Source organism: Sander lucioperca, chromosome 13, assembly GCF_008315115.2.
Source record: "Sander lucioperca isolate FBNREF2018 chromosome 13, SLUC_FBN_1.2, whole genome shotgun sequence".
In the NCBI taxonomy this organism is placed as follows: domain Eukaryota; kingdom Metazoa; phylum Chordata; class Actinopteri; order Perciformes; family Percidae; genus Sander; species Sander lucioperca.
This window is the reverse complement of record NC_050185.1, coordinates 19,202,066-19,226,822: the sequence shown is the minus strand read 5'-3', so window position 1 is coordinate 19,226,822 and position 24,757 is coordinate 19,202,066. Positions and strand designations below refer to the sequence as shown.

The 24,757-nt window shown below is 38.0% G+C and overlaps 2 protein-coding genes across 5 annotated transcripts in view; both read right to left on the bottom strand.

Moving 5' to 3' along the window:
* The window catches only part of nsg2 (neuronal vesicle trafficking associated 2), a 38,895-nt gene extending 29,085 nt beyond the window's left edge, over nt 1–9,810 (bottom strand). Inside the window, exons 1-2 of the mRNA XM_031280861.2 lie at nt 9,531–9,810; nt 8,982–9,158 (exon numbers count right to left, since the gene is read on the bottom strand). Coding sequence (XP_031136721.1) covers nt 8,982–9,110 — 129 coding nt within the window. The 5' untranslated portion in view covers nt 9,111–9,158; nt 9,531–9,810. The remainder of the gene's footprint in view (nt 1–8,981; nt 9,159–9,530) is intronic.
* Nucleotides 9,811–15,654: 5,844 nt separating this feature from the next.
* The window catches only part of cpeb4b (cytoplasmic polyadenylation element binding protein 4b), a 36,876-nt gene continuing 27,773 nt past the window's right edge, over nt 15,655–24,757 (bottom strand). For 2 of the 4 annotated variants that reach the window (XM_036008728.1, XM_031280618.2), the window contains 6 exons: nt 24,492–24,662; nt 23,960–24,049; nt 23,372–23,490; nt 23,095–23,209; nt 21,949–22,130; nt 20,182–20,432 (listed from right to left, as the gene is read on the bottom strand). In XM_036008728.1, coding sequence (XP_035864621.1) covers nt 20,205–20,432; nt 21,949–22,130; nt 23,095–23,209; nt 23,372–23,490; nt 23,960–24,049; nt 24,492–24,662 — 905 coding nt within the window. In that variant the 3' untranslated portion in view covers nt 20,182–20,204. Of the gene's footprint in view, nt 16,738–20,111; nt 20,433–21,948; nt 22,131–23,094; nt 23,210–23,371; nt 23,491–23,959; nt 24,050–24,491; nt 24,663–24,757 lie in introns of those variants that run through there. The other 2 variants (XM_031280617.2, XM_031280616.2) reach the window with 2 other exon arrangements.

Below are 24,757 nucleotides of genomic sequence, written 5' to 3'. Positions count from 1 at the left end.
TCGCTTTTTACCAGGTTTCACTTCATCACTGCACCTACGAAAGAGAAAAGGTGTCACTACTGTTTTGTGCATTCACTAAATATTAATGTGCAAAGGAGGACGGGGCAGATAGAGAAAAGGTGTACAAATGACAAGGCGGAAAAGAGGTGGAAGAAGAGAAAGAGAACAATGTCTCAGTGTCCTTTTGGCTAATTGCGCTGCTTCTGAGCGGCTCTCCTTCACTTTGAGACAAAGCCACAAACTGCTGTGCTCACAAACGGGCTCCACTATCCGAATAACAAAGCTGTCAGTTGGCTCTAGAAAGCCATTATCTAAGAGTTGAAGGCCGCAGTAGGTGCACTGAAAACATGCATTTGATTGGACCCCTGAGGCTCTGAAGCCTCGTGGCTTTCAGCGCAGCAACACCAAACACCACAGTCCTAACTAATGTCTCAATGCCTAAACTTTCTCTTTCTCTGACCCATTTCACAATAGCGTGCTCAGGGCCTCCAGGTTCAAACACAGCAACGCTTCATGTGGCTTCATTACTCTCTCCCCTCCTGTACCTCTCCTTTTTATTTCACATTACCTAATGACGTGGCTATCAGTCAATGTTGCCTCATTTACACAGCCCTTAAGCTATCAGCAGCAGCTAGGAATATACTAAGCAAAGTGCTACCTTCTCTGATTAGAGAGGTCCAACTACTCTGTGGGAAACCATAAATTTATGAACAATTAAATTTCATTTACCAAAGCTTGATGTAAAAAAACCAAAAAAAACAAAAAAAACATCACATGAACGATGCAGCCATAAACAGTGGTGATATGACTGAAAATGTAATTACAACTTGCTTACTTATGATTCCACAGAGGTAGCAGCTCATTTTTCATTTGTGATTTCTCTTGACAATTCATTTATGTGTAGTTTATATTTTAGCCAGTGGCTTTTAAGGAAGGCAATGTTGGTCAGTCGGGTGAAATGTCTTATTAAGTGTTGGGTGAATTGCCATGAAATGTTGAAGAGACATTCATGAAAAAAATCCTCCAAGTACCCAAATCCCAATGCCCTGACCTTTCCTCTGGCACTACACCAGCAGATTGACAACTATGGGATGGATTTCAATGGAATTTGGCACAGACATTCATATTCCCCACAGGAAAAATTGGGTTAGACTCTATAACACAGCCTGCGATTTATTGTGTAATTTTGTTGCATGAATGAGGTACCAATAAACCCCCTACCCATTCCTATGTGTACTTAAATGCGCTCTAAACTATATATACAGCACTTTTTTTGTTGGGGCAAGCTTACCTAATAATTGCAATGAGCAAAGGGTAAAATCATTTGTTTTTATTGCACTCTGTGTAGTGAAATAACTGCTGCCACACAGGATGTTTTTGAAGTCAGCAGGATGTGACATACTGTATGTTTCTCTCTCTCTCTCTCTCTTTTTTATATATATATATATATATATATATATATATATATATATATATATATATATATATATATATCATGGTATTTTTTTTAGATTTGATATTCCCTGTGGAAGTGCTGTCAAAAAATGTCTTTACTCCCTGTCTTCTCCAGAATGTTATTCCTCAGACCTGTTATCACTTTGATTGCTGTTTCATTTCTCATCCCCAAAGACTGAGCCGTGGAAGAGTTGGTCTTTGGTGAGGTTTCAGTGCGGAAGGCAGCTGCAGACATTTTTTTTATTGACGTTTTTGTCTTTTCTTGTGAATAAAACAATGAATGAAATTCATATAGAATTCAGAAGGGAGACCCCTGCAGACATGAAATAAAATAAGATATGCTCTATTTGGAATCCTGTTCTCACTAAAATATAGGTTTTCTAAATGCTCAACTCAACTAGTCGCTACCTGTGTCTGTCTGCCATTTGGTGCTGGCCAGATGGCGTAGAGTGAGTTTTAGTGCTTTTTTCAGCTGCCTGCTGCCTCTGAAAATGACACTAAAACCAAAACAATTAGCTCAAAGATGCTAAAGGGCTCAGTAGAGCAGAGGAGAACTGCAGAGTTAGGTGATAATGCTCTGTGGGTTTGTCACTACAAGCAACACTTTTTTTTACATACATGTAGTGATCTGATCTGTTCATATGAAAATATTGTTTATAGCAGCTTAAAAATGAAAAGCTACAAAATAAGTCATTGGGCTCTCTCCAGAAACCATTTAGAATAAGCCCTGCTGGTTCTCTTCACCCAGGTAAGTAAGTTATTTGCATTCCTTTGGCATCAGAGGTGTAAATCAATTTCTATCTACACAGCTAGAATAAAAACCAGCAGAGGAGCAGGACTGAAAACCAATGGTCCAACCAACAGGCAGCACTACAGTACTGTTGGATTAAACAGTATATACAGTACAAGAGTATGAAATAAAGCAAGAATGACTATTGAAGGCACGAGATGCATGCTGTTTTTCACTACTTTTCATTACCTCCACCAAGGAGACTATGTTTTCTTTTCGGTTTGTCTGTTGCTTTGTTTGTTTGTTTGTTTGTTTGCTGGTTGATTTGTGTGTTTGTTGGTTTGTCTGTTATTTTGTCTGTCAGCAGGATTATGGAAAAACTACTGGCCCGATTTTCATGTACAGAATGTTGTTCATTTACAGAACTGAGGGTTTAACTGAACGGGTATAGTATATACTGTACTTTAGATTTAATGGTTAAATACAAAATGTAAAATGAATCTGAAAAAAAAGCTTTACATTACCTGTTACAAAGCCTGCATTTGATTAATCAAAAACTAAGATAACAGGCTCTATCAGTGTGCAGGCTTTCCTTTTCATTAACAACATGCTATAGAGTCATTAATATTATACATTTGGTTGCATTCAAAAGTCATAGTTACTCTCACAGCCTCTTTGCACAGCCAGCCAGATACATTTACAAATCACTTATGTATAATTCGTGATCATTTGTCAAATTAAACTTGGATGCTGGCACATCTGGTTATGAGGCCTTACATCATCACAGCATGTAAGAAATCATTCATCGATCTATTACTGATTTAACATTGCTGACTGAGGATTCCTGCTCCCAGGAATTCCTCCCTAATTCATGAGGGTGAGAACACAAAGGCGTAAAGAATGAATGAGACTTAAAAGCTGCTCCAAAAGAACTGAGGAGAGAAACAAGAAAAGGATGAGGGTGTGTAAGGGGACATGTTGGACAGGAAAAGAGAATGGTTATAAGTCTGTCAAAGCCTTTGAAGCAGGTCTCTGTACCTCAGCTTTGTTCTCAAAAACAAAAACAAGCAGAAAGAAAATCTCTGTCTGTGAGTCTCTCCACCCTCCTCTGATTGTTGTTGTTTTTTCAAACCACCAATCCAATCAAGATATTGGTGACCCATTGGTAGCTGTGACGCGTCCCTGCCCAGATGGAATCAAATCTAATACCTCTCTAATGCCTCAGCCTCTGCAGGCCACATGTGTGGGTGTGTGCGTCCGTTCGGTATGAACTTTGCTGTGACTGCACATCGCCCCTGCAAATATCCGCGGGTAACCCTGTACTCGGGGAGGTCACATAGTCATGAGGCAAGATCAGGGTGAAAACAGCTGGGGTTGTATTTGAAAAGCTGCTCAGAATCGCACGCTGCTGATCTGGGGTACTAGTCAGGTCACAATAAATCTGGCTTTACTTATAAAGGACAGAGCGAACAAAACTGGTCACAGGTCCGATTCTGAAAGGCTGATAAAAGCTGATTAACCATCAACTCTTTCTGGGCGGGGCAGGTGGCAAAACCAACAACCTTAAATACGAGAATATAGAGATTTTCATCACAAAGATATTATTGGTGTACCATACTGTATTTTTAGGTTTAGTGATATAAATCCACACAAAGGGTATGGCTTCCTACAAGACTGCCATTGTCCTTTAAGTTGCTATAATAAATATAAAAAAAAAAAAACAATGTGACAAAATGGTAGGGTAGAGTTCACAACTTCTTTCCACTTCCCCAAGTGGCCAAAAAAAAATTAAATTTAAAGGGGTGGTTCAGAATTTTGGACACAGGACCTCATTTCCAAGTTAGCCAGTGTGTTATTTATCAGTGGAGACAGTTTTCAACATGTTTCATCCAGTCCTTCCAGTTGCAGAGTTCGCTGGTGCTAGGCTAGTGCAAGTCAACAGTATCTGCTAGCCTGCCACTAAAAACAGTCTTACACACTCCATAGTACACACAAGACAAATACATTATAACGCCAGACTATCGATGTAAATGCATGTTGATAGAATAATGTTAGAATTAAAACTACCCTTGCATCGCATTGCAATAGTTATACTGTGTTCCCTGTAGTTGGTAGCATAGGCTACAGCAGCGGCGGAGTGCTATTACCTAGGCTACCAAGAAAGCCGGTTTACATGACAATCACACAAGTTTATTTACCTGCCGCTGTGAGCTCCACCTAATTCCACTCTGCCAGGCTATAACTCACATAACGTTACCGGTACATGAAAGCACACAGGCTAGCAATTTGCATGTAAACTGTCCGAGCTTACATGACGTTTCTGTCAGCAATTACCTAAAGTTAGCGGTTCGCCTAAGATAAACAGTTAGACTACAAACAGACAGCTTTTGTTTTAGCTTGTTTGTAAAAATTCGCTATTTGCAGAGTAGAGCTGTGTTCGTGTAAAACAGCGTGGTGGACAAGAGTGGACTGAGCAGACAGAGCAGATTGAAATATCGCTTTCTATATGTTTATGCCTGTCTATACAGGTGAGTGCATTGATAAGTATTGACTTTTTACTCACAAAGGTTTTATTGTAGCCTACTTACGGTAACGAGACTAGCGTGAGTTGATCTGCCCCAGCGGCCATTGGTAATCCTCTTTGTATCATTCCCAGTCAGGTACTGCGTGTTTTAACGCACACACATCTCGGCTCAGCTGTGTGTGTGGAGCGCGGGCATTGCTGTACAGAATCCCGGCATGTGAACAGAGATGCAAATACAGGGGCTGGGTTTGTGCTCTATCTGTGTAATGTTACCTGCTATAAATGCTTGAAATGCTAAATAATAGAGGTCGACCGATATGGGTTTTCTCTGGCCGATGCCGATGCCGATTTTTAGAAATCAGGGTCAGCCGATGGCCGATTAATGCTGCCGATTTATTTTGGCCGATATTTGGCCGATATGTGCTTGTTTTTAAACCTCTATTTGAAAGATAAAATGTAACACTAATATACACAGAATTTCTCAACAAAAACATTTATTGAACACTTCACCAATCTACACTTGTATACTTCAATTAAAAATGTATAATGTAAAAACATACTGTATATTGTATAAATAATGTATGAAAAATATATTAATAGAAACAGGTAAGAAGAAAATAAACTTTGTCAAATAAACTTTTAAATGAAAAAAATAAAGTTTAGTGCACTTAGCAGCATTTATTAAATTTCTGAGAATACAAATCTGCAAGCTTCACAGAAAGTGACATGTTATTAATCTCAACACTATTTCCTCCTAACTCCTGTTGAATCACATAAGACTAGGGCTATCTAAAGTCAGTTCTTGTTCACCTTGTTTGTTAGATCATTGTTCATTTTTAAGTGTTTAATCTGTGTTTTGGGGACCCTACTGTTAGGCTACATGTCCTGTTGACCTCATTAGGATCTTATCTGAGCAGATTTCTGTCATTCAAACAACTCTTAGTTGTAATTTAAAACTCGTCCAGCCAATTTAATAAAATTAAGGGTTTTATTCGTGCTCAAGTCCATAGATGCAGTTAATGGATACAGGCACGGAGAACTGAAGGCTCTGTTAGCAACGATTAGCTCCGTTAGCGGTTAGCTCCGTTAGCGGTTAGCTAGCTCCAGTTAGCTCCGTTATAGGAGTGGATGAGACTGCCACGGACAGGGGTAACAACCAGACTCTGATAAATGACATTCGGGGAGCTTCCACAGCGATGTGGCCGCGGTGTTTTGTACGGTTTTATTAGTACAGTTAATCCCAAGGCAAGAACACTGGTCAGCAACATGCTACTGCTAACGGTAGCGTCTGAACCTGAAGTGACTGCGCGAGACACACGGCAAGACTTCACAAGGGGAGGGGCTGGAGGCAGCTGGTCTGGACGCGCTGTAAAAAAATGTCGCCTATTCATATTTTTAACACTAGGCTGCCCGCAGATGCGCCTGCCTATTAATCGGCTTGATATACTGGGATATTGGCCGATGCCAATTATGTTAAAAAATGCCAAAAATCGGCCGATAAATCGGTCGACCTCTACTAAATAACAGAATGCATTTTTTCATCTTCACATTTTCTGAATTCATGATTATTCTGCGGGCCAGACTAAACGCTTTGGCGGGCCGGATGTGGCCCGCGGGCCGCCAGTTGACGATGGCTGATTTACGGTAACAGCAAATTGACCTTTACAAGTCCCACACAATCTCATGTAAAAACAACCCATAACTTGTTTTACATGTATTTGTGTGGGAGTTGTACAGGTCAATGTAAGCATGTATGTAAGCAAGTGAGCAGCATACAAAATCTGCATCAGCTGTCAGCAAACAAGCAACAAGCAATAGCAATCTTTGTGTGTGCGTTTCCCAAAGGCATGTAAAAATCCACTGCAAACAAACAATCATACAAACAAAACAGCAAGCCTTCTTCTCTGACCACTTTTCCTTTCAAATGTCAATGACAATAACTCGCTGTTATATCGCAGGAGCTCATACTCCACTCAGCTTATTCTCTATGTCTCTCTACTTGTTCAGGAAATCAGTAAAATACACTTGAGCAATCACACAGTATGTGTGTGTGTGTGTGTGTGTGTGTGTGTGTGTGTGTGTGTGTGTGTGTGTGTGTGTGCTATGACGGCAGCTTCAGCTACAGTACATAGCGATGTTCTCGAGTCTAGTGGGACTGATTTAATTATAAATGTCTGACAGCTCTATGAATGTCATGTTAGGAACTGGAGAAACAACTTGCCACTCACACACAAACATGCTCACATGCCTGCATTGTGCACACACACAGGAAGGCACCAAGCATGCCTCTGTGTTCTGCGTGTGTGTTTGTAAGCGAGTGCAGTGAATGACAAGACAGTTAACAGGTATTTCAAATGAAACAAGATTGTGCCTCCCTCAGCAGAATACTCAGTGAGGGTTCCAGCTGTACCGTGTGTTTCTGTCTGCAGCAGCATAAATGGCCATTATGGGATTATTTTTTCTAAGTTTTTAGTGAATCCTCGACAATAATACCACTTGAAGAGATTCATCTCAAAATAGATACATTTTCATGATTTTTAAAGGCCAGGCTGATAACTTGGGTCCATATTTCTTGGACCTTGTACAAAATGCTGTAAAAGGCTTTTGCCCTCATAAATTCGCTGCATTTTCAAGGTCCCACAAATCTATGTAATGCTTTACTTTTTTCCCAGGGATCGCTCCAAAGTCTTTTATTGAAGGAGAGAAAGCCTTTCTCTTTCCCTCTCGTTTTTTACGATAGAATGGGCAGAGGGGTTGGATTTGTTTAAAAAAAACTGATGTAGGACTGCAACAATTCTACATTTTCATTTCAATACATCTGTAAAAAAATGTTTTTGATGAGGCAATTGATCATTGTCTATAATGTGTAAGAAAATTATTCGAAAAATGACACATTTTCACAGCCTGAATGGGCATCTTTAACAACTCGTTTTGTCAGAGCAACAGTCCAAAACACAAATATATTTAAAGAAACCCCTCATGTCTATATCTGGTAAATAAGTACAGTAGCCGGAGCCAGGAGCAGTTAGGTTAGCTTAGCATAAAGACTGTAAGCAGGTTGAAATGGCTAGCCTGTCTCCATCCAATAGTTCTTACGTGTCCAATGAAACTACAGATAATGCTGACTATTAACGAAGTATAACTAAAGCCTTGAAGAGTCAATAGCATTTCCATTGAGTGATATTTTTCCCATCCATCCAAAGATGCACTTTATGGTTTCCTCTGTATCAGCACTGACTAAATATATTGTAAACAAGTTGAGTAATAGTGTTTGAGTTTAATTCAAACCTGAAAAACTTTTTAGGTAAGAGGATAAGATTTAAATTGGTTCATATTTATTCTCAGTACCTGCCCAAGATCTCCCCCGTTGTCAGTGTTTTGGTTTATTTTGTAAAAATAAAAATAAGTTTGATGAAATCTTAATAACAGAGGTAAAAATATTGTCCTACTTTGTAATCTGAAAGTGCCTTTATCATTTCAAGTGTTAACTGTAAAAAGAAAATGTTATTTTTGTTTGAATTGATTGTCCTATTAGAGTCCAGCTTGAAGCCCTATTTGGAAGAATGTATTGGTTCGAATAATGTTATCTGTCAATAATCCTTCTGACATCTAATAAGGTGAGTTAATAAATTACATCAGAGATCATTTCATCTTGGTGCTCTATAGGTAATTGATCAAGTTTAGGGTAGAAATATGGGTTCATATAGCTGCAAAATGAAATCATCACAATGTAACCATGGTCTTTAAAACGAGCCAAACACTATCACGCGATTGATGCATAATAAAACGTTCATATGAGCATGCCTGTTGTCTAATTCCATTCATTTTTATAATTTGCAATCAGGTCAGCTCTCTGTCCCGACCCCATAGAAACACCAATCAGACTCTCCACTTTGCGCTGCCACCATGGTAACTGGATTAACGAGCTGCGGTGCAGTTACTATGGGATGTCGAGATGATAAATGACAGTCTGTCTGGCACCAAAGCTGTCTCCTAATCTCAGCTGGAAAACAAAGGACACGGCTGGGAAACAGCTGAGATGAATGAATTTGTAAATGAATGAAAGGGTGTGTGTGTGTGTGTGTGTGTGTGTGTGTGTGTGTGTGTGTGTGTGTGTATATATGTCTGTGTTTGTGGGGGGGGGGTGTTATTCAGCATAAGAGGGTTTGAGGACAGGTCAACAACATTGACCTAGTAGAAACATGCACAAACAAGCAGGAAACTCTCTTTTTCACAGCCTCACACAAACACAACCAGGCTTTAGTCTCTCACCTTGTCAGGTGCTTGGCTCTGGAGACTGCCGACATCCAGTGGAGTGATGAGGGGCACATTCTGAAAGCCGTCCTCCACGCTCACAGGTTTGGCCCCTTTGTCTTGAAGATTACTCCCCAGTTTCACCATCTTTCACCGCCCTTATATATATTCCCTTTATTTCCCTGAAGACTGCTCCTGAATAGAGGAGATGTTGAGAAAGGATGTTTTTTACCTCAGCCTTTCAGGTCAGTGAAACCTGGCAGACACAGGCTATTTGATGGAGAAGATTCTAGTGTAACAGGAGATTAAATATTGAGATTTTAACTTTATTATAGCCTTCCTTAAAGCACACACTAGCTACACAGCCTATGAGTAAATGTTATCAAATGTTTTGTCAAGCGGAATCAAATTCGGGGCATGCGATTAATTTGTGAACGATAAGAGCAGCAAAACACTCCAAAAAACGGACTTTATTTACCAGAAACCAGAAAGAAAAACAAACCTCCGTCTATATCATCTTCTCCACCTTTCTCCATCACAAAAAAAGCAGTAAAAACAGTTACTTACAGCTGACCGTCCTTGTATGTCCGTCTCCTGTGTGCTGCGGCAGTGTTTGTGTCTGACAGAGGCGGAGGGGAGCACGGATGAGGAGCAGGTGAGGCTGGAGGCTGCTCTGCGGTGTCGCTGCTGCTGAGGCTGCGGGAAAGCAACGCTGCACCGCCGGAGACAAACTGGATGTCTGGCGGCAGGTTTCCTACCAGCAGGCAGCCCAACCCCCTAATCCAAACACAGCCTCCTCTTCACCGCGCTGCTACACCCAGCCGCTGGAGCTGCCACTAGGGGGATTCTTTTTTCTTTTTTTCCCGGCAGTCTCGTTTGTTTGACTAAAGTGGAATCCGAATTATTGTTGCCTTTCTGGGCTCCTCGTAAACTCCTGTAGCCTACCTGAGCTGACAAGGTGGAAGCATATCCACTGCATTTATGTCTAGTCTAACAATTAAAGCATTTAGGCTGTAGCCTGGTAAATTATTGTGTCACGGTATAGGCTACGTTGCAAAAGTACTTTTATTTCTGTTTTATTTTGAGAAATGAATTAGAGCAGTTGAATGTTCTATTATGAATTAAATATATAGCCCAAATATGTGCATGTATCCTATCCTGTGACAGCTCAAAGTTAGCCAGAATTCAATTAGAAAACAGTCAACTTCAGCATAATGCTTAAAAATGACCTACAATTATTTTATTCCCAAACAATAAGGTTCATGATTCAAAATCGATTATCTGTGCCTTCCTGAACATCTAATCCCAATGTCTCAGTAATCATAGAAAATCCATTTGAAGGGAGAAAACAAAATCCTAGTATAATAGATTAGATATTAAAAATATGTCCCACAGTATATGAAAGCAGGTGAAAACCACGTGGAACTAAAAACTCTTTGGTCATACAGCGCCACCTGGTGGTTAAATGAGTGACACACACAGTCACATTTTAGGGAATCTAAAAAAACTACATCAATAATCCGACTAACAGTAAACCACTTGTTTGTGTGGGAAACAGATATGCTTCATTATGATAAGTTGTTTCTCTGTAGTAATTATAGTGGTTAAGCAGATTTGTCTGATAAATAAATCAATAAAACATAAAAGCATATAAGACATGCTCAAATAATGTGAATATAAATCAAAAAAGGCAAGTACATGCAACATTTCAAAAAAGATCATTTAAAAAAAATATATGTCCGAAAGAAAATGAATTAATTAAATAAATTCCCTTCTTTCTCTATCTCTGTCCCATGACCCTATTTTTCAAAAAAAAATAGTCCTTCAGGATCTGTGACATATTACACCCTAGATTCTCCTCGTTTGTCCTGTAACCTATAAGGACATAATGGCATAAACTACATTGTCAACTAGAAAATGCATTTCCTGCAGAAAATGCTTCTGAATGTTGAAAAGCTAAACTGCTAAAGCTAAACTGGATTGGTGTGATAATTGCGTAAGAAGAAGGTGAAGTAGTGAGAACAGTTGGAAAAGTGTGAATGGTTTAAATTAGTATGAATTTTATTAAAATGTTGAATAATACCAATAATGTATTAAAGAAAAGTGGAATATTTTAAGTTTTTTTTAAAGAAAAGTCATAGTATAGCATGTTGAAAAGTCATAGTATAGGTGTGTCAAAAAAAGTGATAAAAAGTCACAGTATAGTTTATCGAGAAAAAAAGTGATAAAAAGTCATAGTATGTCGAAAAAAGTTATAGAAAAGTCATAGTATAGTATGTCGAAAAAAGTTATATAAAAGTCAAAGTATAGTATGTCAAAAAAAGTTATATAAAAGTCATAGTACAGCATTTCGAAACAGGCCATTAAAAAGTATTAGTATGGTATGTCGAAAGAAGTCATAAAAAAGTCATAATATAGTTTGTTGAAAAAAGTCATGAAAAAGTCAGTGTATAGTATGACAAGAAAAGTCAAATTATAGCATGACAAAGTCATAAAAAGTCAAAGTATAGTATGTCGAAAAAAAGTGATAAAAATGTCAAAAATCATAGTATAGAATGTTGAAAAGAGTCATAGTATAGTGTGTCAAAAAAGTAATATAAAAGTCAAAGTATAGTATTAGTATGTCGAAAAAAGTTATATAAAAGTCAAAGCATAGAATGTCGAAAAAAGTCATAGAATAGCATGTCGGGAAAAAAAGTCCTAAAAAAGTCAAATTATGGGGCGGCTTCTAGCTCACCCAGTAAGAACATTCGCCCCATGTTGGCTGAGACCTGCAGTGGAGCAGGTTCGAATCCGAACTGCTGCCCTTTGCTGTGTGTCATCCCCCATCTCTCTCCCCTTTCATGTCTATCCACTGTCACTGTCTAAATAAAAGGGAAAAGCCCCAAAAAATAATCTTTAAACAAAGTCAAATTATTGTACGTCGGAAAAAAAAATCATAAAAACGTCATAATGCCGAAAAAAGTGATAAAAAAAGTCATAGTATGGTATGTTGAAAAAAAAGTCATAGTACAGCATTTCGAAAAAGGCCATTAAAAAGTATTAGTATGGTATGTCGAAAGAAGTCATAAAAAAAATCATAATATAGTTTGTCAAAAAAAGTCATGAAAAAATCAATGTATAGTATGACAAGAAAAGTCAAATTATAGCATGACAAAGTCAAAAAAAAGTGATAAAAATGTCAAAAGTCATAGTATAGAATGTTGAAAAGAGTCATAGTATAGTGTGTCAAAAAGTAATGAGTAGTAATGGTAGAGTGTGTGCCCCATGTACAGAGGCTCAGTCCTTGCCGCAGCGGCCGCCAGTTCAATTTCAACGGCGGTTCAACCTACGGCCCTTTGCTGCATGTCATTCTGCCTTTCTCTCCCCTTTCATGTATAAGAAGTCCTATTAAATAAAGGCCTAACATCCCACCAAAAAGCCTAATAAGAAAAAAGTCATGGTATATTATGTCGAAAAAAGTCCTAAAGTCATAGTATAGTATGTCGGAAAAACTCATAGTAGAGCATGTCTAAAAAAGTGATAAAAATTCTTAGTATAGTATGTCGAAAAAAGTGATAAAAAGTCATAGTTTAGTATTTTAAAAAAGTGATAAAAAGTCATAGTTTAGTATTTTAAAAAAAAGTGATAAAAAGTCATGGTATAGTATGTCGAAAAAAGTAATTATAAAGTCAAAATATAGTATATCGAAAAATATAATAGTATAGTATGTCGAAAAAAGTCTTAGTATAGTATTTAAAAAATAGTCATAGTATTGTATGTTAAAAAAAGTTATAAAAGGTCATAGTATTGTATGTCAAAAAAAGTAATGAAAAGGTCTAGCCTGGACTGGGAATCAAACCTGAGTCAAAGTCTGCAGTGAATACATTCTGGTGGCCTGTTGGAGCAGTGCAAACCACTGAGCCACTGTTCCACCAGATAATTTATGTTGAAAACAGTCATAGTATAGCATGTTAAAAAATAATAATAGTATATCGAAAAAGTCATAGTATTGTATGTCAAAAAAAGTAATAGATTAAAAAGTCATAGTATAGTATATCTATCTGTGATTAACTAAACAAGCCCTGCTAAACTCCCATTGAAAAACTGCTACTATATGCTTTCATCCAGAAATGTTGAGGATGTTTAAGAAGGGCTGTCAATGAAGGAATGGTTGTGGCTCGTCATTTGGAGGCTCACTGAGCCAAATTGCTCAGTGAGTTATTGTGCTTAGTTATAGTACTTAAATGAGCACATTAGCTGAAAGTGGTATATCTATGTTATGACGTGTGTAAGATGTATGTATGTAAGACGTATGTAAGAATTGTGGCCGTGAGAGTAATTAACATGGATGTGGTAATTAAGCAGAAGTTTTCCCCTATACTGTAGCTGTGACATCACCCACACTGAGCAGCCCTTAAAAACGCAGAAAAAGCCTAAAGAAGCACTAAACCTAAACAGTGATAACACAAAAACTGTGAAAGATATCAAAAAGCTGAATATTTTATATTGGTAAATGGTAGATAAAAGGTAGATAAAAGTTGATTACAAGCAGAAATGGCCTTAAAGAGCTGAACATTTTGATATTTGAATGGTTTGTGTATCTGGGTACTCTTACCTGAAAGATGAGTTTTCTACTGCACTTTTTTTTTACTCTATTATCTAAAAGCTGCACTTTATGCCAATGATAACCCATTTAATTTTACTTAGTTGTTTCACCTGCTCCAGTTCACACTGATAACAATTTAATCTAAGATAAGCTAATGAGCTGAGAGCTAATACATCCATGAAGATACAGACCGTGTAGGGACAAACACAACAGTGGAGATGATAGAGCTGGGGAGGTAGTGGCTTGCTAAATTGGCTAATCGTGCTAACAGGGTCAACAGGGTTAACGCAGCTCTAAGAGAGGGCGGCTCAATACAGGGAGTACAGACCGAGCGTCAGGTCCCACCTGAGCTGCACCTAGAACGGCTGCAGTCGATGGCAGAGGTTGACATGTGATCTCAGGTAGCATCAGCTAGGTCCTCCTGTGGGTGTGGGAGTTTATTTTTTGTTTATTTTTAATTGGACTCGAAGTTGAACGGTCTTCTTTCTCTGTTTGTTGGTCCCCCATTGTGAGTCAGCAGTAATGAAATGTAGGCGCCTCGCGCCTGATTAACGTACCCTTTCTTTACATCTTTCCTTGTCAGAAGTTCCCAATTTCCGAGTACAATGGAACGCAACATAATCGGCAGTGACAAGCTCCACCTGGGGCAGAAGCATGGATGTATGGGAAACCAACCCCTGCTGACTGACATAATTAGCGTCACTAACTGTGCGCTCCATTTAAATTTAGGGCGGGAAAGTCGCCACAGACACTCAGATTGTATTACTTGACAAAGCAGCAAATACAAATGCTTTCATCAGTGGGTCATATGCTCAATCACCATTGTTTTACCTCACTTTTTGATAGATAGGTACTTTCTAAACAATTAAACCACATGAAAATCTTACGGACAATACCTTTAAACAAATTATCATCAGTTTTTTTAAAAAGCTAATTGTACTGTAATTATCAAGAGCTCTGCTGCTAAATCCTTGGCAGACTGACATTTCAATGACTAATGATCACACTTTCATGAAGTCACACTTAACAGTACAAGATGCAACCAGCTGGTGGTGTCACTGAGCCGTCAGACAATTTGTTCAGTTTTTCCTGGATTTTGAGAAAACACATGGCCCAGTAAGCAGTCTTACAAGACATTCGTCTTGTTTTTTTGGATTTTATGGACCCTCGATCTGAGTCTATTTAAGTCCATTAAAAAGTCAATCCGCCCCAATGCATACAGCCAGTGGTGTGCTATTTCTTTGATGGCCAGCAAACACTGCACCTAGGATAAGTGCATTTACAAACAATGTTGGAATACAAAGCTAATAAAATCCAAAAACAAGCTAAAAAAATAAATAGAAACTAAGCAGATATCCTAGCTAAATGCTACATAAACTAAAGCTGCACTGATAAAAAAAAAAAAAAAAACTATCAAAAGTAAAAAATGCTAATATCTTACTCTTCTCAGATCTCGCTAATCTGTCTCTCAAATGACAACTCCAAACTTTTCCCATAGCTGACAGTTGATTTGTGTTTTTATGTCTTGACCAAAATTAGTGTTTACTTCCTTTGACTGCCTTTTCCTTCAGGGTCATGTCATATATTCTTGTTTTTTCGGTCCATAAGACACTTTTTACTGGATTTTCTCTGGAAATAATTTAAATGTCTGCTGTATTTAACACCATAGAAAATGGTTCAGAATCAATTGATAGTATAACTAAGTTTCTGTACATTTAATTTTCTACCTCAGTAAAGTTGATTTTATTGTTAAAGAGCAAAATCACAAGCTGAACATCTATTTCGGCTGACCTTCAGTAGTTTAACTCCTCAATGCTGCAGTGATGTAGTGTACTCCAGGGTGTGGTCAGTACAGAATAACAACACTGCTGGGTGTGGACAGAGGTACAAGGCAGTGAAGCACCACCTTTCAGTCTGATGCTAAGTTACTGTTTGGATGGACTGTTCATACACATGGTAATATTACACTACATGAGAGCCAAACTGTGATTACAACACTGTAAAATGTGACCAAATATAACAGGATCACCTAGTTATTGAGACTATCCCATAATGGCTTCAAATGTCCCAAGACTTGACATAAATAAACACACCAAGCACATATATTCATCACAGTTAAGATTTATTTCATTCAACATTTCACATTACAAATATTTAAAAATTATGCATACTGTTATAAATAGTTGGCTGCAAACAATTAAATAACATTAGATTTGTCTTTTTCGTTTCACTAGCACTTCTACAGACCAACTCCTAGAAATATGGACATATCCGTAGTACATAACTTAATTAGAAAGGAAAATACAAAAATAGGAACTTATAAAGTGAAATGACAATAAAAATTAAGGTGATATCTTAAGTAAAAAATGCTATTAATAAATACATCAACCTTCCCATACACAGTTAAAAACTATTGAAATCTTGCCATTAAGTAACATCGTTAACAGACAAATATTTAAATATTTATTTTCCTTCAGAAAATGTGAACCATATATTGTGGAGCACAATATAGCAATTAGTAAAAACTAGACACTTTAACATATTAAAAGCTTCACCTCAAAAATATAACAAAAATCTGATCAAAATTATAAAAATCAATTATACATTCCAATTAAAAATATACCAATAAACAGCTAAATACATTGTTGACCTAATAATTACAATGCAATCAATCACAGTAGCTTAAAATAAACAAAAAATAAAATGAGCAAATGAGCACAAAACCTTTAATGTTTTAAAAATAACTTCAATTATTTATATTAGTACAAATAGTTTGATTTCTTTTCTTTTTTACAAACACCAGCATGAAAAGGATTACAATAACAGTAGAAAATGACTGTGAAAAACATATTAACATCTTCTTTAATTAAATGTCTGCAATTAAAAATGGCATTAAAGAATTACATTGCAAAGAGTCTTTATCTGGAAAAAGGTTCAAAAGAAGTATTGCACATAACAACTTGAAGTTAACTTGCAACATTTACCACATTCAAGTCTTTAAGCTCCCCTTCCTCCAGATAGGTCTATATAAGATCACCTCGACAGACTGCGGGGATGAGTTCTCAAGTCTTTTAAAACAGTGTTCTATAAGGATGCTCAAAGTCCTGCACTGCCAAATCGATTTAAAAGTTAAGTTTCTGTCTTGTTTCTCGTCTTATCTCTCTGTCATGTGCATCCTGCAGAGGTCTGCGAATGGGGAAGCGAGGAGATCAACACGTGGGGAGGGAAGAGGGGAGAGGGGAGGGGGGTGAGGTGAGAGTGGGTTTGGGGTGTCCTTAACAACTTAATAGTTGAGAAACATTTGGTGCACACCACAACAATTAGTTTTAATAGCTAATTCATGTACTTGTCATTTTCTCTTTTTTTGTCATGCATGCTAAGGATTACAATAGGTGCTAGTTGGCAAGTTCAAGAATATATATATATACTTTTTTGAAATATTAAAATATCTAAACACCAAACATCCATTCTTGTGATACGAGATTCAGCATTAAGCATGAACCAAATTTTGCATTCTCCTTATAATAAGTTATACTCCATCTATGGAGAGGAAACCAAGACAGAAGTTACCATTTTCCAACTAGTATAGCCATGTTTAGAGACATTAACATCAATTTCAAATTATAACTTTTTTTTTTGTTTTTTTTATTCTCGCCATGCTGTTATTGACCAGATTGACTGGAAACATCTAGTGTAAGAAAAGCTAAGACCAAGGGAGCAATACACTTTGGTCTCTCCTCGGCAGATCTGAAGTCGCATCAACACAAGTGCGCACTTAGTTGTAAAGTTTCCTCAGCACTGAAATGTATAAAAAGCATAATTGAAAATAATATATATTGAAATCACTCAACTTTTTTTCTCAAAATGAACATTTCCATATATGCAGATCTCTCAGTAACAAAAGTACAAAAGCTACCTTTCACAATGTGAAAAATTGAGGTATTGCAAAAAGGAGTTTTCCCATTTGTGAAAAATGTGCCTAAAATGACTGTTGGAAAAAGAAAAAATATTTAGAAAAGTAGTGCATAATAAATGTTTATATGTGCATGACAAAATAATTTAGCTAGAAAACACTGTACCAAAAATCAGCAGGCCATGTATAAAATAATCTTTTTTTTTTTTAAATCTCATTTAACAGCAAATTCTTCACAAAGTGTTTTAACTTCTAAAATGCTCACCCACCACACCCACAAAACTAATGTCCAGGGTGCAAAACTGGTGCAACGACACCACGCCGATATGAGGATACGTTTCTCACTAGTGTGTATAATCAAGTTTCTGTACTAACTCCCTGACATATTTAAATGCTCGGCTAGTAGGTTACCACTGAGTGACTTAAAACATCAAACAAATGAGAGGATTAGTTATACTTTTGCTGTGTGAATGTGCACTTAAACTTCCAGCAGACCTATTTGAGATAAGAAGAACTAGTGCCTACCAGTGTGCACCTCTATTTTGAGCTATGGAGAGTGTGAGGCCGTGTGTGTGTGTGTGTGTGTGTGTGTGTGTGTGTGTGTGTGTGTGTGTGTGTGTGTAAGCTCTGTTGTTTTTTTCCACTGGTATTCTAATGGGTTTTGACTGCACTGTCAAATATATATATATATATTATGTTCAAGGCCAATCTTTGGTTTACTGGGCTTGACAGTTAAGCAAAACTGGGTAGAAGTGACAGAATTTAAAAAATATATATGAAAAAACGTCCTTAAAAAAATAAGAAAGAAATAAGAATAAAAACCTAAATAAGAAATGAGCTACAGTATGACCCACTACTGCACAGCCATCTTTGGTTCCCAAAAGCCACTGGGTACGACTGTTACCAAGAACAAACTGCATGTGGGTCACAAGTGTGTAGTAGTAGAGCACACTGCAGAGACTATCTTCATTTATGCTTCAAAAACACTGGATGCTGAGTTGGATTAGCTTGGCAGGAGAAAGGATAGAGGGTTCGCCGAAAGGGCAGATCCCTCTATGACTCAAATGTGTGCTGACGATTGGGAAATCAGATAAACTTTAATTGCTTCTTTCGTTAAATGTAGCTGACTCTCGGATGCAAAGTAGAACTTTTTCATTGAAGACGGGAGAATTGCACAAATGCATTAAAAAAAAAAACAACTAACAAGGACAAGCATTTCCTGTTTGGTGGTAGCCCCGTAGAAACTGCAATAAAAAGGTGGCCACTTGACCATCCTTCTCTCGAGGAGTTACCCTAACCTCAGTCCTGAAAGATCCGGGTCCAAACCCCCGCTGTGTATTGACAGCAGGGTTTGAGCCATGAAGAGGCCCTACCCTCTGTTAGCTGCTAGCTTAGCAGTAGAGGCTGCAGGCAAACGTGAGGAGGGGGGAGTTGGGCTGCACTTATCTCTTTACCAGGAAGCCTGTCTGTCTGTCCTTCAGCCTCCCTACGCCATACATTCCCCTAATACACTGTATACTGTACGATGCTCTGCTCTGTCCCTAGCACAACCCTGGGTTTAATTACAAAAATAAGGAGGTGATGAAGCAAGTGAGTACAAAACTGTGCCAGTCACATCACACTCTACCTGTTGCATCACTTCCCTTTGATTATAGTTCTTAGGAAAGGAGAACACGAACGGGTGATAATGTTTTCTTTCTTGCTTTTTTTTTTAACTTTCTTTTTAACTGTATCTGGCACATTAGCAGCTGAGTTTGAGGTATTAGTTTTTGCATGTCAAAATGGAGATCAAAACCCAAATATGTGTTGCTAAATGTTTTGTTGCGATTTTCAAGTTACATCAAAATATTCGTATGATGGTTGAAATTATAAAAAGAGAGGTTCAAACATTTTGATATGGGAGGGAAAAGAATCCATTTCGTTCTACAGTGGGCCCTCTCTGTTCTTCAAAGTTAATTCAAGATTCAGCTTTGGTTAACCAATAAGAGTCTCGTATACTGTATCTGCACTCTTTAAAATTGGAAATAAGTGCACTCTTCTTTAGCAACACCTTTTTCAATTCACATTTGCTCTGGAGCCTCTTGTATCAATAGAGAACTTAATCACACCTCTCAGAAATAAATAGCCAATGATATGCTGTTGCAACAGCATTTGCTCTGGAGACTCAATACAAAACGAAAAGCAATAGCTCTGCTACAAAAGAAGTCAATCAAATGTCAAATGAAGTGTATTGTTTTGGGGACTCTTGTATCAAAATTAAAATCAAATTGTTGTTTAGAAAAAAAAAATTCTAATTGAATAGCAGAGTACCATATCACACCTCAAACATTCCTATATATATATATATATATATATATATATATATATATATATATATATATATATACATATGTATTTTTTTTTGACAACTAATAAAAATATTTCAAAAATCAAACGCATAAATAAAATTATGTTACACATCTTTTTTCCTTGCTGGACATATTTGGATATAATTCCAGTTTTTCTTCAAAATATATATATATACATATACATATACATATACATATATATATATATATATATATATATATATATATATATATATATTTTAACTTAAAAAAAAAAATGAGAAAAAGGTTCAGTGAAATTAGAGCAAAAAGGAACCAGCAACAGAAAAGTGCATTTATTTGTACAATGATTTGCGACTCCTGCACTACCTGGCCTCCTGTTCCCCTGTTGCCTCTCCCTCTCTGCCATCCGCTCAGTTCCAGCGGAAGGAGATGTGACGGGGTCGGTCGCCTCCTTCCTTCACCAGGGGTTTGTGAAACTCTCGTCCAGCGCGTGAGTGGATTGCCGCCCAGCAGTACTCGCAGTAGTACTGCAGACAGGTGACGTTGGCGCAAAAAAATGGTGCAAACTTCCCGCCGCAGCGAGTTCCCTGGCACTCATCGCACAGCTGGTCATCCAGCACGTATGGCTTCACTTCCACCTGCAATCAGAGGTGGGAATAATTCAAATTTAGCGATGTTATTTCCTTTACAATATCTTTGTCTGCATACTGCTGTGTCTTTATAAATCCTGTCTCTGTCAGATGTTTTTAAGCAAACTTGCAGAAAATTTAACAGATGGCACCTGGAAGGTAGGAAACTCATCTGAAAATGTAAGTATACTACTGGTATGGTTCATTAAAATCCTTTAGGTTTCCAATCAAACCTTTTTTGACACCATTTATGGTCAGCTTACCGTAATAATAGTGGTACTAATAGTAGCTGTCATTATTAGTGGCGGAGTTTAATATTGCAAGGAGTAATGAAACAAGAAGTTCCAGCCAGTTAGCAGGCTGGAATGTTGAAATTTGTGGATTTCAAACTCACTTTTCCAGACCTATTGTACACCTTTCACTTGCTTTTCCAACTGCTCAGTGATGAGAGATTGGGGTATTAGCAAGTGACTGTCACTGAGGCACTCTACAAATTTTGCACAGCAATTATGCAAATGAGAAAGCAGCGTGCTATTATTCCAGTATTTCATATTGTGATGTTACCTGTTCACTAGATATTTCTGTTGGATTTCTGCTCACGTTATCTAGTTCACTCACCTCTATTGTGCAAATGTGAATAATATTTGAGTCAAGTTAGCGGCCACTGTAAGCTGTGTTACTGTAATTCCTTGGCTGCTGACAACAGTGGGTAAGTCATTGATAGCCTTAGCTTAAAACTGTACACTGGGCAAGTGACTGTAAAGACATAACCTACAGTACAGTGCATTATGGATTGTTTTTTGAGGAACAGAAGTAGATGACTTGAACAAAACAGCCAGTGTTTAATGTTAACTGCAGTGGTGTTATGGAATAATCTGCCATGACATCTAAAAATCAAGAAACCTAAACCCCTTTAACTTCATCACTATTCTCAATAACCACCCTCCCCCTGCCTGTAACTCTGTTAATTAAATCTGCACTGGAATAATCTGTTCCGGGGTTTATTTGTTTTTTACTTCACAGTAATTGTTAACAAGGCATTGCTGTAAAGAACCATTTGAACCTGTACTGTGAAACTAAAGGAAGATACATTGTTTATGTTGGATTTGATGTAAAGTCTTTTTGACACTGTTCTGTGCTCTCACTGTACGGTAGACATTTTGGTTGAATGTAATTTTGAATTAGAGTGAAAGTCCCTTTTTGAAGCTTGGAGTCAGGACAAGTGTTACTACTTGCACTTATCTTCTAAAATGCATAAACAATTATGCCAAATGTGTTTCTCTACTACACATTATCTACTAATAAGCAAACACATTCTGTATATAGTGCTGTATTTTTCACTCCTAAAACAAAAATCCAGTAAAAAATGTCTCTCCTTAAGCACAACTCAGAAAACGGGCCATGGCGAGGAGAGTTTGAGAGAAACCGAACAGAAAGTTGAGGTGTGGGGTGACAAACGAAGAAAGAAAGAAGGCAGCCAGAGGGGAGACTGAAAAACACTGAGCTCTCTTTTCTTTTCACTCACCCGTTTATCGATTTCTCCATGCTGCAGCTGTACAAAGCGAGCACTGATAGCAGCAATGTAGCTCTGCTGATTAGAGAAGGCGACCCGCCCTGCTCCCTTGGGGTACTTCAGCTCAGGGTCTGTGTCGATGCCAGCGTAGCAAACTCCGCCATACAGGCGATCCATGATCATGGCCAGCTCCACTGCAAAGAGGGAAAAAGACACATTGAACTAGCTGAACAAAATATTCACAAAAACAAGTTTGACGCATGGAAGCAAAAGATACAATAATAAACATTTTGGCAAAATCCACAGGATTGAAATTCAGCAGAGTTTGATGGGGCAAATATAAGAGTAGTGTCAGCTAAAATGGCTGCAATAAATCCCAATTTTATTCAAGTTTATTTTCTTTGTGTTTTTCTTAACAAATATGCAAATTGGGGGGAGATGACCTTACACATTTGCAAGGCAGCTTTACTAGTTAGAACATAAAAACTCAAATGGCAGATTGTAGATTTTATTTTTTTTATACATGTAAATTTTGATCCAAATATTACACAGGGTCATAAAACATGTAATGCACCACAGTAGGGCCTTATGACCTTGGTCATATCCACAACTACATCACAGAAGTCTAAAACACAGCTACCAGCGGTGCAGAAAACATGAACACACAGTGCACATAACATTGCTAACAGGATAAAGAGGAATTTAATATTCTACACAGCACAGCGTGCCACAAAGGGTACTTCCTGACGGGACCAGTATAGGTCAAAGCCGATTTCAGCAGTACAAAGCCTCTTCTTGCTCTACCCTCTAGCAGGTCTAATGTTTATTATAAACACAAGCTGATCACATTGCAGTGTCTTACAAAAAGGAGAATTATGTTTACAGCTGGCATTTCAAAGATTGGGATGAAATGAAGCATGAGAAATGAAGTACGGCTACTTTGTGATAAACATATGCAAAAGGATTAAATGCATAGATGGATTGAAAATGTATTCAAGGCCTTAGATAACAGGCCTTGAATACACAGAAAAATATGGGAATGGGACATTAGCACACACATGGGATTCAAGCCGTATGCACAATACATACTTCAAATGTAAGTGTTGATCCACCTGGTGGTGGGTAATCTTATATAAAAAGACAAACAATCAAGGATACCTGCACGGAGCGGACGAGGGACACCTCCCACAAAGATGGTTTTCCTCGGGTCCAGAGGCTGAGATCCATCCATCACAAAATCGCTGTCATTCAAGTTCCAGGGCCGGATCTGAACCTGTTGCACACAAAACCAACAGGTTTCAGCACTAAGCAGTTAGTTTAGTACAAGCTGGTTGTAAAGTCAAGTAAAAGTCATAACCGCAAGTTTCACTGAATTTAGTGGACACAGCGAGAGATTTGAGCAGATGGGTGTGTTTGTGCGTGTGTTCCCACTGACCGGCTTGTCTTTGATGGTGGGGCTGGACACACAGAGGTACAGCTTGCCGTCCTCTTCGATGCAGGCATCGATCAAAGCCTGCACTGAGCTCTCATCTTGAAACAGCAGGAAGGCATAGCCTACACAAAGTACAGCAGGGTTATTCATGCTGCTGGAGACTTTAATGTATTGACAAAGATGATTACTTTGACTGAACAAGACATTCTGCATTCACAGCAGGCAGGCATAAGCTTTTACAAACAGACAGACAAACAAACAAACAAACAAACAGACGAACAGTCCACACATGGTTACAGAATGCTTCAGATAATAGACAAAACCAGACTGCACAGATATGAATAGAGGTAGTGCACAGATACAAGGCCAACAATGCTGTACTGAAGAACACTAAAATCAGTTACCGAAAAACACATCTGTTTTTTTTCTCACGTAGAAACACAAAGAAACTGAAGCAATAACTGTAACCTATCTTTTGTAATAATAAATTGGATCAGGAACTGGTATGTCAAAAATGGTATTACAGCTACCCGAACAAAAACAGTAAACAACTGTGGGCCAAAACAGCACAGAATGAAGAATTCAACAAACCTTTGGGTGGAAAATAGGATTTGCTCTCTGCTTTGTGAGGCCAGTCCACAAACAAGTGTCCAAAACGCCGGAAACTGGCTGTTATCTCATCTGAAATTAAGCAGACAGAATGCATGTTCATTGGCAGTTTGCAGGATTTTTTAAAGAAAACACTGAAGATTTACAGGCAAAGTCCTGCCTCAGATGTCACTGTATTGTATAGTATAGAAAGTATCATCAATAAACAGTATGATGCTTGTGTTTCAGGTGTAATTTTCTAATATTATCTTATGGTGTACCTTGCCCTCAAGTTTCCTATCTTCGGAGTTTCAATCATAACCAATAATGGCCAGAAATCTTAAAGCTAAAGTGCGCGACTATTTTATAATAATCGTCCGTTACATTCAAGCCATTGCCAAATGAGTTGATACAAAGCTAATTAAGCCTTTCAGCTCCACAAAATTCTCTCTGTATTTCTCAGTATGGCTATGTTTACAAAATGGTGTAGTCCGCAACAGAAACTACGCACTATAGCTTTAATGTAACTACTTACCTTCATCTATGTCCGGGGGCAATCCTCCCACAAAGACCTTACGTGAGTAGCGTTCGACCCGCTCTCCATTCTGGTGTGGAAAGCAGTGTGGAGAGCCCAGGCCTGCAAGACCCTGATCACCACGCTCATCGTCAGGGAAACCATCCTCCATGGGGAAGAGAGAGGAGTGGCCTAAGAAGAAGAAGAAGAAGAAGAAGAGAGGTTTATTTCTTTGGGGTCGTTGTCGTCATGGTATAACACTTGGGCAGCAAGGACAACTGTACATA